Source organism: Erpetoichthys calabaricus, chromosome 18 (assembly GCF_900747795.2).
Source record: "Erpetoichthys calabaricus chromosome 18, fErpCal1.3, whole genome shotgun sequence".
NCBI classification, from domain to species: domain Eukaryota; kingdom Metazoa; phylum Chordata; class Cladistia; order Polypteriformes; family Polypteridae; genus Erpetoichthys; species Erpetoichthys calabaricus.
The window spans coordinates 20,894,580-20,908,157 of record NC_041411.2 but is presented as its reverse complement, the minus strand read 5'-3'; the positions used below and the strand labels follow the sequence as shown (position 1 = coordinate 20,908,157).

At 39.4% G+C, this 13,578-nt stretch overlaps 1 protein-coding gene across 1 annotated transcript in view; it reads left to right on the top strand.

Moving 5' to 3' along the window:
* The first annotated feature begins 46 nt into the window (after nucleotides 1–46).
* Nucleotides 47–13,578, top strand: part of pi4kab (phosphatidylinositol 4-kinase, catalytic, alpha b) — a 106,702-nt gene continuing 93,170 nt past the window's right edge. The window contains exons 1-2 of the mRNA XM_028824254.2: nucleotides 47–207; nucleotides 8,990–9,106. Of these exons, the coding sequence (XP_028680087.1) occupies nucleotides 76–207; nucleotides 8,990–9,106 (249 nt within the window). The 5' untranslated portion in view covers nucleotides 47–75. The remainder of the gene's footprint in view (nucleotides 208–8,989; nucleotides 9,107–13,578) is intronic.

Below are 13,578 nucleotides of genomic sequence, written 5' to 3'. Positions count from 1 at the left end.
CCTCACCCGCTCGCCGTTCTGAACACGGCTTTCCGGCTGTTTGTATTTGTGTGTGTATCGAATGGGGAAGTAAAGATGTCGTTGAAAGGTGGTGGAGGAGGAGGCGTCAATGGTGGTGCAAATGGAGGTGGAAGAGGGTTTTATTTTAATACTGTGCTGTCGCTGGCACGGTCCTTGGCTGCGCATCGACCTGCCCCGCTGGAAAAGGTGAGTCGCGGTTTGGTGGGGTATGAATTGTAAGAGAATTCGTTGACGTGGCCTCCATTCCGGCTCAGATCGTAGCACTGGTTGCCGGAATATCACCATGATGTGTATTAGTGAATTGCGGCCGAGTAAGAGTGTTGAGAGTGAATGTCTGAATCAATAGAACATGCGAGACAGGAGAGTGAATTGAGAGGGACGTCACTGTCAGCCACAGTGGTTCTCAAAAATCCGTCCTGACTGGTAACTGCTACTGCAGTTTTCGTCGTTTTGCCGTCCCGTTACTTAATCAGGTGCCTTTTATTTAGTTCATTAAGTTAATTGGGTGTCAGTCAGGAAATAAAAGTTTGTGTCTGTTGTTTCATTGTACTTCATCAGTTGTATTGTCGCTGTATGTATCAGCGCCATTTGGACTGATGATAAACACTTTTCGTTGAATTCTGAGGTTAAAGTGACAGTAGATTGAAGAGTGTACTTCATCAGTTGTATTGTCGCTGTATGTATCAGCGCCATTTGGACTGATGATAAACACTTTTCGTTGAATTCTGAGGTTAAAGTGACAGTAGATTGAAGAGTGTACTTCATCAGTTGTATTGTCGCTGTATGTATCAGCGCCATTTGGACTGATGATAAACACTTTTCGTTGAATTCTGAGGTTAAAGTGACAGTAGATTGAAGAGTGTACATCATCCCAGTGGTGTTTACAGGACTGTTATAGCACAACTGCTTACATATGTATGTTTTTAAAATAAATGTCGCTGTCATTTTAGGTTATTTGCTCAGATTTGCAAACAAGCTTGACACTGAATTTGATTAGTAAGCTTATTGCGTTCAATACCTGTCAACTAAAATTAAACTATGGAACAATTTTCTTTTCAAGTACTGTACTGAAGTTTAATGACACATCTTACCGTAGATAGCATAGACCTGTATAAATCAGTAGCTACCTTAATTTTTTCTTTCTTCAGTGAGTTAGCGGTGTGGCAAAGTTACAGTGTTCAGTGTGTTTTATTTTTATGTGTATCATAATTTATTTGAAATTCTTAAATCATTCCTTCTTATTTAGGTAGGTAATGAAAAGGATTGAAGAACAGCTTAAATATATAAATTGCAAGCACCAAATTGGCACATTAGGAACAGTTGTGGGTGCCCTGCAATGGACACTGGTCCAGGGTTGGTTCTTGCCTTGATCTTGATGGTGCTGAGAACAGCGTCCAGCCCACTTCAACCGTGAATTGGATAAGTGATGGCGGAGAACAAATTGATTTAGAGGAATCCTGTTTTCAGGCCAATAAGGGACAGTTTTGTGCATTTCACTATAATTTTGGATAGTAATAGAGGAACAGTGTCTGTTGGCAATTTTGACATGTTTTTCATGAGCTTAAAAACATTTTGATCCAAAGGCATATGTTTAGATGCTTGCAATGCCCCTGTAAAGAAGTAACTTCCATTTGGAAGTTTATTGAAAAGTAGATTTGAAAAAATATTATGTGTATTAATTACACTTGAATTTAATTGTGGTATTTATTTCCTTGTTAATACGTTTCAGTGAATTTGTTGTTGTGACAGGTAGTATGGCTATACAGTAAATTATCCTATTTGATAGAAATCCATTATTTCTGGTCGTAGCAATCCATAATTTGCCAAAAATAGTCTAATGTAGCAAGGAGAATTAACAGTCCATCATTAATTTACCTTAAGAAAGGAAGATCGGTTAATCTGGAAAATTTCAAGAATTTTGAAAGTGTCTTTGAGTATAGTCACAAAAACTATCATACGTTATGAAGAAACCAGGTCTAATGAGGACCACCACAGGAAAGACAAAAGATTTACCCCTGCTGAAGAAGATATGTTTATTATAATCACTGACTTCAGAAATCGCAAATTAATTGCCCCTAAGATTACAACCTAAATAAATGCTTGATGGAGTTCAAGCAGCAGCCACATAAACTATCAGAATCAACTGTTCAGGGGTGACCTTGTGAATCAGGCCTTCATGGTAGAATTGCTGCAAAGAAACCACTACTGGAGAAGACAAATAAGAAGAAGAGCCTTACTTGGGCCAACAGATGCAAGCAGTGGACATCGGACCAATGGAAACCTAGCCTTTGGTCTGATGTATCTGCATGTGAGGTTTTTTGTTCCAACTACTGTACCTTTGTAAGATGCATAAAAGGTGAACAGATGTGAAGCATAGGGGAGGAAGTGTGATGACATCGGAGTGCTTTGCTGATGGCATTGTCTTCAGTTTATTTACAATATTAAGGTACTTTTAATCAGCACAAATACCACAGCATTCTGCCGAGAAATACTATCCCTTCTGATTTGTGCTTAGTTGTGTCGTTATTTGGTTTTCAACAGGACCCTGACCCAAAACACATCAATTTGGCAAAGAAGGGTGGTGGAGTGACACAGTAGATGACCTAATCTACACAGTCACTCAACCTAAAGTCAATAATGATGGTCTGGGGAGAGTGAAGGAAAAGCTGCCAACAAGTGCTCAACATATGTCGAAACTCATTCAATACTGTTGTAGAAACATCCCAGGTGGATGTTTGCATAATTACATATTTCCATATTTGTTATTTCACTGCCTTCAAAATTATTCTAAAATGAACAAAATTAGAAAAAGAAAACAACTATGAATAGGTTTGTGTCCTAAACCTTGAACCATATCGTATGAGTCCATATATTTTTCATTGCAAGAGTTGGTTGTTCTTAGGCTAGAAACTGAATGCTTTGAACACTTAGTATATTGCTAAAACAGCTACAGAGAACATACTCTATATTTGATACTTCTGTTGTGAAGGGAGCATCTGTGCTTTACTAGAGTGGTCTTGATAATTCACAGGACATCCACTCTCTCTCTCTTTAAGTATAAGATGTCAGTTTATTCTCTGCTGTTTTTCGTTTTACTCCCTATTGTTTAGATTTTGTTCATGTAATCATTCATAAATAAATTTTGTTTTCAAGAACATTGTGCCCTGCAATTGGAGAGGTGTCTCATCAGTCTTTTACTTTTGTATGTGCTCTCTTTGGTTGTTTTAAACAAATTTTTGATTTAATTCAAGAGTGCTTTGGCACTTTTGATGTAATGTCATCCTATAAAGTAATACACTATATACTGCAACTTATAATTTTTAATTCAGTATCATCTGTTATGTAATTTAAATCATATCAGTCCATTTTATAACCCACGTGTTCAGGTGTAGGCTATGGAACAGTAGAAAGCAGTCTGTGCACACTGAGCAGAAGTATTGACAAACCCTTGGATGAGCTGCCAATCCATAGCAAGACCCGTTCACACATGCACCCAAAGTTCTATCCATATTACTAACCGAGAATGCTAAACCGGATGGACGCAGGGACATCCGGCCATGGGCCGTAGCCGCAAAAAGACGTACAGCGCAGGCGCAAAAAGAGTCCGCGAGAGGCGGAGGCGCAAAAAGAGGCCGCGAGAGGCGGATGAGGGGCCGCGAGAGGCGGACAAGACCACAGAAAAAAGGAGTGAGCACATAAAAAAGAGAAAAAATGAGTCAAAGTAATGAAGCGCAACGAGCACCGAAAAAAGGAAAAGGCACATAAAAAAGTAGTCAAACGCAGGCAAGGCACGAAACACATTACACACGAAACTAGACCCAAAAAAAAAAAAAAAAAAGAGGCTCGCGCACAACATCAAGGCACCCCCCACCCCCCCCCCACAGGCACCGGACGGGACACACACCAAGAGGGGGATTCAACAAGCACATGGAACACAAAAAAAAAGAACACAAAGCCACCCCACAGACCCTACAAGCAAGGGACGGGACACACACAAAGAGGGGGATTCAACAAGACACAGGAACACAAAAAGAAAGCAGACGCTCGCGCAACAACAATCCTCACCCCCCCCCCCCCCACACATCCATAAGAAGTGACACCCAAAGCCACATATTCTAAAGTGAACGTCAACACCTTCACACTAGACAGCATAGGTGACAGCATAGGTGGATCTCCTTACAATAAAGCACTATTAACCGTTCAACTGCAGAAAAGGAAACATATTAACAGTGAGTGCGATCCTCCTTATTACTTATCCATATTTCGCATGCTGAGAAAGAAACAAGTCATGAATACACGGTCACGGGTACAAAACGAAAAGGAAAGGATAACAGGAACAAACACACGAACACGAAAGAAACAACAAAATAGACGGCTATGCAACATAGGTGGATCTCATTACAATAAGGCACTATTAACTGTTCAACCGCAGAAAAGGCTCCATATTAACAGTAAGTGCAATACTCCTTATTACTTATCCATATTACTAACCGAGAATGCTAAACCGGATGATGGACGCAGGCACATCCGGCAATGGGCCGTAGCTGCAAAAAGACGTACTGCGTAGGCGCAAAAAGAGTCCGCGAGAGTCGGCTGAGGAGCCGAGAAAGGCGGACAAAAGAGGGCGAGAGAGGCAGATGAGGGGCCGCGAGAGGCGGACAAGACCACAGAAAAAAGGAGTGAGCACAGGAAAAATGTAGAAATGAGGCGCAACGAGCACCGAAAAAAGGAAAAGGCACATAAAAAAGTAGTCAAACGCAGGCAAACCACGAAACACATTGCACACGAAACTAGACCCCAAAAAAAAAAAAAAAAAGAGGCTCGTGCACAACAGCAAGGCACCCCCCCCCCCCCACAGGCACCGGACGGGACACACACCAAGAGGGGGATTCAACAAGCCCATGGAACACAAAAAAAAGAACACAAAACCACCCCACAGACCCTACAAGCAAGGGACGGGACACACACAAAGAGGGGGATTCAACAAGACACAGGAACACAAAAAGAAAGCAGACGCTCGCGCGACAACAATCCTCAACCCCCCCCCCCCCCCACATCCATAAGAAGTGACACCCAAAGCCACATATTCTAAAGTGAACGTCAACACCTTCACACTAGACAGCATAGGTGTCAGCATTGGTGGATCTCCTTACAATAAAGCACTATTAACCGTTAAACTGCAGAAAAGGAAACATATTAACAGTGACTGCGATCCTCCTTATTACTTATCCATATTTCGCATGCTGAGAAAGAAACAAGTCATGAATACACGGTCACGGGTACAAAACGAAAAGGAAAGGATAACAGGAACAAACACACGAACACGAAAGAAACAACAAAATAGACGGCTATGCAGCGTAGGTGGATCTCATTACAATAAGGCACTATTAACCGTTCAACCGCAGAAAAGGCTCCATATTAACAGTGAGTGCAATACTCCTTATTCCTTATCCATATTTCTAAAAGAAAAAATGTCTCGACTCCAAAAACGCAAAGCTCAACTAAAGCTTCTAACTAACGATGTACCTAAAAGTAAAAACTTTATGAACTGCATTAGATCCTACAATAGTTCATTTGCTTTTGCATCTACCGGAGTAAATATCAGGCCACCAAAAGGCAATGGCCCATACTGCTTTCGCATATGTGCACAAATACTGCATCGCATTGGAACAGTGCACCCTGAAACAAATCAACAACGCAAATATGCACAAATCTACATCCTAGATCCACATGACGCAAACTATCAATCAAAGTGCTGCATTCGCAACAGGCACGGATTCAAAACGAAACACCTCCCGTCTCAGACATACGTTAATGGCAGCGAAGGCTACAACGGGCTTCTCACACAGCACAGGCAAATCGATTACAGCTCCAAAACAACACGTCCCAAATACTACACATGCAACAACGCGCCTCTCAAACGGCACAAGCAAAACATACACCAGGAAAATTCATTCGGATTAATGAATGTCATTTGCAATCATTGTCATTCAGTTCACTTCCCTGAAGAAACAACTGGCAATACAAGTTATACATTTACACGTTGTTGTCAAAAGGGTAAAATTAGACTGCCTTCTTTACATTCATATACTGAATATCTACAGAAGCTAATAACTGACGATGTACCTGAAAGTGAAATCTTTATCAACTACATTAGATCCTAAAAATCGGTATCCACTATGAACATTAACGGTGGCACTGCACGTGACATCCATCTTGAAAAAATGTTGTTTATTGATGAATGTTCAATGGCATGAAGTCACTTACTCAACACCATTCATAAACTTCTACAAACGTTTATGAATAATAATATTCGATTTGGAGGAAAGGTACTTTTATGAGGAGGAGATTTTAGACAGTGATTAGCTATTCTTCCAGATGCCATGCACTCAGCTATTGTTCAGTGCACCTTAAAATACGCAGACAATTGGCATTGCTTTCAAAAGATACAGTTAGTAAAAAAGATACGATGTCCAGAACCAGATCATAACAATTGCTTATTACAACTGAGAGATGGTACACTCACCAATACAGATGGACTACAGCCACATATTATTACAATTCCTCAAGCCTTTATCTGCAACGACTTAGTTACAGAGAGATTTGGAACAGCAATCTCATTAGACCAAATGCCCCTTTTAACACAACGCACTATATTATGTCCAAAAAATATTAATGTGGAAAACATAAATACCCAAGTCATTCCATTACTTCCTGGAGAGACACAACTCTTTCTAAGCTCTGACAAACTTGACTCTGATCACAACAATAACCATCTTAAATGACCTTACAAGTTCTGAGCTGGAATTACCTTTTACACTTAAACGGCGTGTACAAAGAAATTTTCAAATAAACCTTTACACTGTGCCACACACTTTATTGTTTGCTTTCTATTTGCATCATCTACACCGTCACACTATTCTATATCTCATTCATACATCACGCTCTTTGTCATTCCCAACACCAGGGGTAGGCGAGCGAAGCGAGCAGGGGGCGGAGCCCCCTAGTCCATATTTCTAAAAGAAAAAATGTCTCGACTCCAAAAACGCAAAGCTCAACTAAAGCTTCTAACTAACGATGTACCTAAAAGTAAAAACTTTATGAACTGCATTAGATCCTACAATAGTTCATTTGCTTTTGCATCTACCGGAGTAAATATCAGGCCACCAAAAGGCAATGGCCCATACTGCTTTTGCATATGTGCACAAATACTGCATCGCATTGGAACAGTGCACCCTGAAACAAATCAACAACGCAAATATGCACAAATCTACATCCTAGATCCACATGACGCAATCTATCAATCAAAGTGCTGCATCGCAACAGGCACGGATTCAAAACGAAACACCTCCCGTCTCAGACATACGTTAACGGCAAGGAAGGCTACAACGGGCTTCTCACATAGCACAGGCAAATCGATTACAGCTCCAAAACAACACGTCCCAAATACTACACATGCAACAACGCGCCTCTCAAATGGCACAAGCAAAACATACACCAGGAAAATTCATTCGGATTAATGAATGTCATTTGCAATCACTGTCATTCAGTTCACTTCCCTGAAGAAACAACTGGCAATACAAGTAATACATTTACACGTTGTTGTCAAAAGGGTCAAATTAGACTGCCTTCTTTACATTCATATACTGAATATCTACAGGAGCTTCTAACTAACGATGTACCTGAAAGTGAAATCTTTATCAACTGCATTAGATCCTACAAATCGGTATCCACTATGAACATTAACGGTGGCACTGCACGTGACATCCGTCTTGAAAAAATGTTAATTATTGATGAATGTACAATGGCATGAAGTCACTTACTCAACACCATTCATAAACTTCTACAAACGTTTATGAATAATAATATTCGCTTTGGAGGAAAGGTACTTTTATGAGGAGGAGATTTAAGACAGTGATTAGCTATTCTTCCAGATGCCATGCGCTCAGCTATTGTTCAGTGCACCTTAAAATACGCAGACAATTGGCATTGCTTTCAAAAGATACAGTTAGTAAAAAAGATACGATGTCCAGAACCAGATCATAACAATTGCTTATTACAACTGAGAGATGGTACACTCACCAATACAGATGGACTTCAGCCACATATTATTACAATTCCTCAAGCCTTTATCTGCGACGACTTAGTTACAGAGAGATTTGGAACAGCAATCTCATTAGACCAAATGCCCCTTTTAACACAACGCACTATATTATGTCCAAAAAATATTAATGTGGAAAACATAAATACCCAAGTCATTCCATTACTTCCTGGAGAGACACAACTCTTTCGAAGCTCTGACAAACTTGACTCTGATCACAACAATAACCATCTTCATTGACCTTACAAGTTCTGACCTGGAATTACCTTTTACACTTAAACGGCGTGTACAAAGAAATTTACAAATAAACCTTTACACTGTGCCACACACTTTATTGTTTGCTTTCTATTTGCATCATCTACACCGTCACACTATTCTATATCTCATTCATACATCACGCTCTTTGTCATTCCCAACACCAGGGGTTGGCGAGCGAAGCGAGCAGGGGGCGGAGCCCCCTAGTATATACTGAGCCATGTTAAAGTTGCCAGTTAATATAGCAAATGTGTTATTGGGATGCACAATAAGAAAAAAGCTACACAGACACAGTGAAACCATGCTGTAATTACTGCAGGTGAAAGAAAAGATGTGACTAAACCAACAAAATGTAAAAACTATTACATTTTTAGCTTTTGCTTAGTGTGAAAAAGATTAAAAGACTTTAATTTGTTACAGGTGAGCTGACTGTCCATAGGACTCACAGGTCAGTCTGGAAGTTCCAGTCTGAGCTGCATGGTTTGTGATAGTATTTCAAAAAAGCTGTTGTTCTAGATATCACCTTTTTATAGCTTTTATTTGTGATGTTGAGTTAATATGCATTTGTTATATCTGTTATATTGTATTCTAATTATTGTTTCTTCTGTGTAGGTTCAGAAATTGCTTTGTATGAGTCCTGTTGATTTCCATGGGATTTTCCAACTAGATGAAAGAAGAAGAGATGCTGTTATTGCTTTGGGCATTTTTTTGGTGGAATCTGACCTACAGGTACAAAACAATATATATATCTATCAACTTTCGATTGTCATTGAATTTATAACTGTTGACATATACAGAGCCATGTAATAAAACTAAAATAAGGCCTTTGTATTAAGGAGCAGTCTCTTGGCTTTGATCTTGCACTGTTCCACCTTTAATTCCAACATTACTCTTAGCTGAAGTTTTGATGGAATTGGGGCTACAGCAAAAGTGCAAAATTTTAATTGTATATAGTGTGAAAGAGACTTGCTAGATTGATAACAGTTAAAAGCAACAGGTGACAGGTCTGGATGATAATGTGACAAGCAGAGCCACACAGTGTGACATTTTGACTTATTTATAGACATACAGTACTGTGCAAAAGTTTTAGGCAGGTGTGAAAAAATGCTGTAAACAAAGAATGCTTTCAGAAATATAAATAATGATTGTTTATTGTTATCAGTTTACAAAATGCAAAGTAAGCGAACAAAAGAAAAATCTAAATCAAATCAATATTTGGTGTTACTACCTTTTGCCTTCAAACCAGCATCAGTTCTTATAGGTACACTTGCACAAAGTCAGGGATTTTGTGGGATTATAGTCAGGTGTATGATCAACCAATTATACCAAACAGGTGCTAATGATCATCAATGTCACATGTAGGTTGAAACACAGTCATTAACTGAAACCGAAACAGCTGTGTAGGAGGCTTAAAACTGGGTGAGGAACAGCCAAACTCTGCTACCAAGGTGAGGTTGTGGAAGACAGTTTTATGTCATGGCAATATTGAGCACAGCAACAAGACACAAGGTAGTCATACGGCATCAGCAAGGTCTCTCCTAGACAATGACTTCAAAGCAGACTGGGGTTTCAAGATGTGCTGTTCAAGCTCTTTTAAAGAAGCAAAAAGAAACGGGCAACGCTGAGGATCGTAGACGCAGTGGTCGGCCAAGGAAACTTAATGCAGCAGATGAAAGACACATCAAGCTTATTACCCTTCGAAATCGGAAGATGTCCAGCAGTGCCATCAGCTCAGAACTGGCAGAAACCAGTGGGACCCAGGTATACCCATCTACTCTCTGGAGAAGTCTGGCCAGAAGTGGTCTTCATGGAAGAGCTGCAGCCAAAAAGCCATACCTCCGACATGGAAACAAGGCCAAGCGACTCAAGTATGCATGAAAACATAGGAACTGGGGTGCAGAAAAATGGCAGCAGGTGCTCTGGACTGATGAGTCAAAATTTGAAATATTTGGCTGTAGCAGAAGGCAGTTTCTTCGTCGAAGGGCTGGAGAGCGGTACAATGAGTGTCTGCAGGCAACAGTGAAGCATGGTGGAGGTTCCTTGAACGTTTGGGGTTGCATTTCTGCAAATGGAGTTGGAGATTTGGTCAGGATTAATGGTGTTCTCAATGCTGAGAAATACAGGCAGATACTTATCCATCATGCAATACCATCAGGGAGGCGTATGATTGGCCCCAAATTTATTCTGCAGCAGGACAATGACCCCAAACATACAGCCAAAGTCATTAAGAACTATCTTCAGCGTAAAAAAGAACAAGAAGTCCTGGAAGTGATGGTATGGCCCCCACAGAGCCCTGATCTTAACATCATCGAGTTTGTCTGGGATTACATGAAGAGACTGAAGGATGTGAGGAAGCCTACATCCACAGAAGATCTGTGGTTAGTTCTCCAAGATGTTTGGAACAACCTACCAGCTGTGTTCCTTCAAAAACTGTGTGCAAGTGTACCTAGAAGAATTGATGCTGTTTTGAAGGCAAAGGGTGGTCACACCAAATATTGATTTCATTTAGATTTCTCTTTTGTTCATTCATTGCATTTTGTTGATTGATGGAAATAAATGATTAACACTTCCATTTTTGAAAGCATTCTTTGTTTACAGCATTTTTTCACACCTGCCTAAAACTTTTGCACAGTACTGTATGTATTGCAGCCACATGGGATTTTTTAAATGTGTGTTTTTTTTGTCCATGTTGTTAAACAAGGAGTAACATACTTATGAAAATATTTCCTCTTTCTGGGAAAATAAAAGATGTAAAGTGGTTCACTGTGGTGCTCTTGCAGGGTGAATTTTGCCTATGGTTCTTATAAGAACAGAAGCTACACAAATCTCAGGGTTCTATCCAGTCCATCAACCTAAATTGTACTTCTGTCTTACCTGCATAAAGGTCAACAGGTCTTCTACTTCACCCAGATTGCTTAGTAGTTTGATCCAGATTCTACAAGACTTTTTTCTTTTTTCCCTCTGAAGAAGTGCTTTCCTGTTTCTATTTAAATGCATTTCCCCGGTGTCCTTGATTGAGTTAAACTACTACTGTAAGTGCAGCACTATATATGTGAATGATAACAATAACTCTAAGGTTGAACATAAGTAATGATACACTAAAAAATCTCTTTGAAGTTCAGTAAGATACTTACTGTTGTACCCGGTAATGGACTGGTGCCTGTCCAGGGGTTGTTCTTGCCTTGCGCCAGTGCTTGCTGGGATAGGCTCTAGCTCCCCAGTTATCCTGCTTAGGATAATGCAGGTATAGAAAATGGATAGATGGACTTACTGTTTCCATGACTGTTAGTAATATGTGTGATCTGATCTTCTGAAGTCTATTTGGTTGATTTTTCTGGAAAAGTAAAAGTACTGCATTGCCTGGAAGAAATTTCTGACACAGCAGAAAGATTAGTGGTATGTTAAATAAACCAAAAGAATTGTTTTCTTATTCTGAAATTAAATGTCACAAAGGCCTGCTGCCACTGAGAGACTGTTTGGGGCCTGGGTTGCCTATCCATGTCAGTTTGTTAGTAATTCCAATTTAAGCCACCAGATGTCAGAGTTTAAAAAAATACAGATGCTAGAAATCTTTAGTTTTTTTATTATTGTTTTTATTTTAAGTATACATGTGCAATGTATTAGTTTTGTACTCTCTGTTGTCCAATAATTTCTTTAATTTCAGTATTGGACATTGGGAGGCCTTACTTTTGTATAGCCAATGTTTTAAAAATGGAGGATTGAGATTTTTTTTGAAGTTGAATATTTCATACAGTCACTAACTTTAGCAGGTCTAGATGATGCAGGATATTACATTTTTAAATTAAAAGCTTTCATAGTTAGTACACTTTAACTTTGCATGAATGAAATAGTTAACTTCAAATTTGTATTATTCCTAGGCCTAGGTTTCCTATTAATTCCATACTCATTTCCTAGGTTCACCATTCTTTATTATAGTGCTGCTTACTTGATGCATTTTCTGGTTTTCTTCTAGTAGAATAAATGGCTACCAAAGATTGGCTCTTTTGTGCATAATCTTGCACATGCACAAAAGTCCTTTCTTACAGTACTGTTTTGAATTAAATATATCAACAAGAGAAGTATTCTTTTGGCCAAGCAACTTTGTCGTTTTGTATATCATACAAGCAATCTATCGTTATACCGCATACTAGCAATTCTGTGTGTATGTTTTATTTTAAGAATTCTGTTAGCTTACTTTACTGCTGAGACATCTTTCGTGCTTATTTCGGATCTTTCTTTTTTGTCACAGGGAGGCAGCAGAACCTGTTATTGCTCACCACACACGTACATGCATACACTCAGATTTGTTCAAACCTAGCAAAATTAGCTATATTCAACAACTGACCACGGATTTTATTTGGTTATGGAGGTACAGTTGGGTCCATACATATTTGGACAGTGACACAATTTTCATAATTTTGTCTCTGTATAACACCACAATGGATTTGAAATAAAGCAATCATTATGAATTTGAAGTGTAGACTTTTGGCTGTAATTTAAGGGGTTTATCAAAAATAATGTATGAGCGGTTTAGTCCCTCCATTTTCAGGGGCTCAAAAGTATTTGGACAGTTGGCTGACCAGCTGTTTCATAGCCAGGTGCGAGCAGTACCCTCATTATTTTATTGACTATTAAGTAGGTAGAAGGTGTGGAGTTGATTCCTATTGTGGAATTTGAATTTGGAACCTGTCACTATGAACTCCCAATATGAGGTCTAAAAAGCTGTCCATGCAAGTAAAAACCGGCCATCATTAGGCTGAGAAAGCAAAGCAAGCCCATCCAAGAACAAAAACGCAAGGAGTGGTCAAATCAACCATCTGGTATGTTCTTCAAGAGAAGGAGCACACTGGTGAGCTCAGCAATACCAGTTGGCCTGGGCAAACAAGATAACTGTGCTGGATGATCCCAGAATTCATTCCTTGGTGAAAAAAAAAAAAAAAAATTATGACTTTTAGTGACTTTTTTCTACAATCAAGAGAAGACTTCATGAAAGTACGTACGGAGGGAATTGGTAATCCTCAAGTATAGGAAGGACAGATTAGACTTTACCAGAAAATATTTTTACGATAATAGTCCAGTTTTGGAACGGTTTTCTTTGGATAAATGAAATTAAGATCAATATGTACCAGAATGATGGACAGAGAAGAGTATAGAAAAGGAATGGTTCATGATCTATAGCATATCGCATCATCTGTGAAACA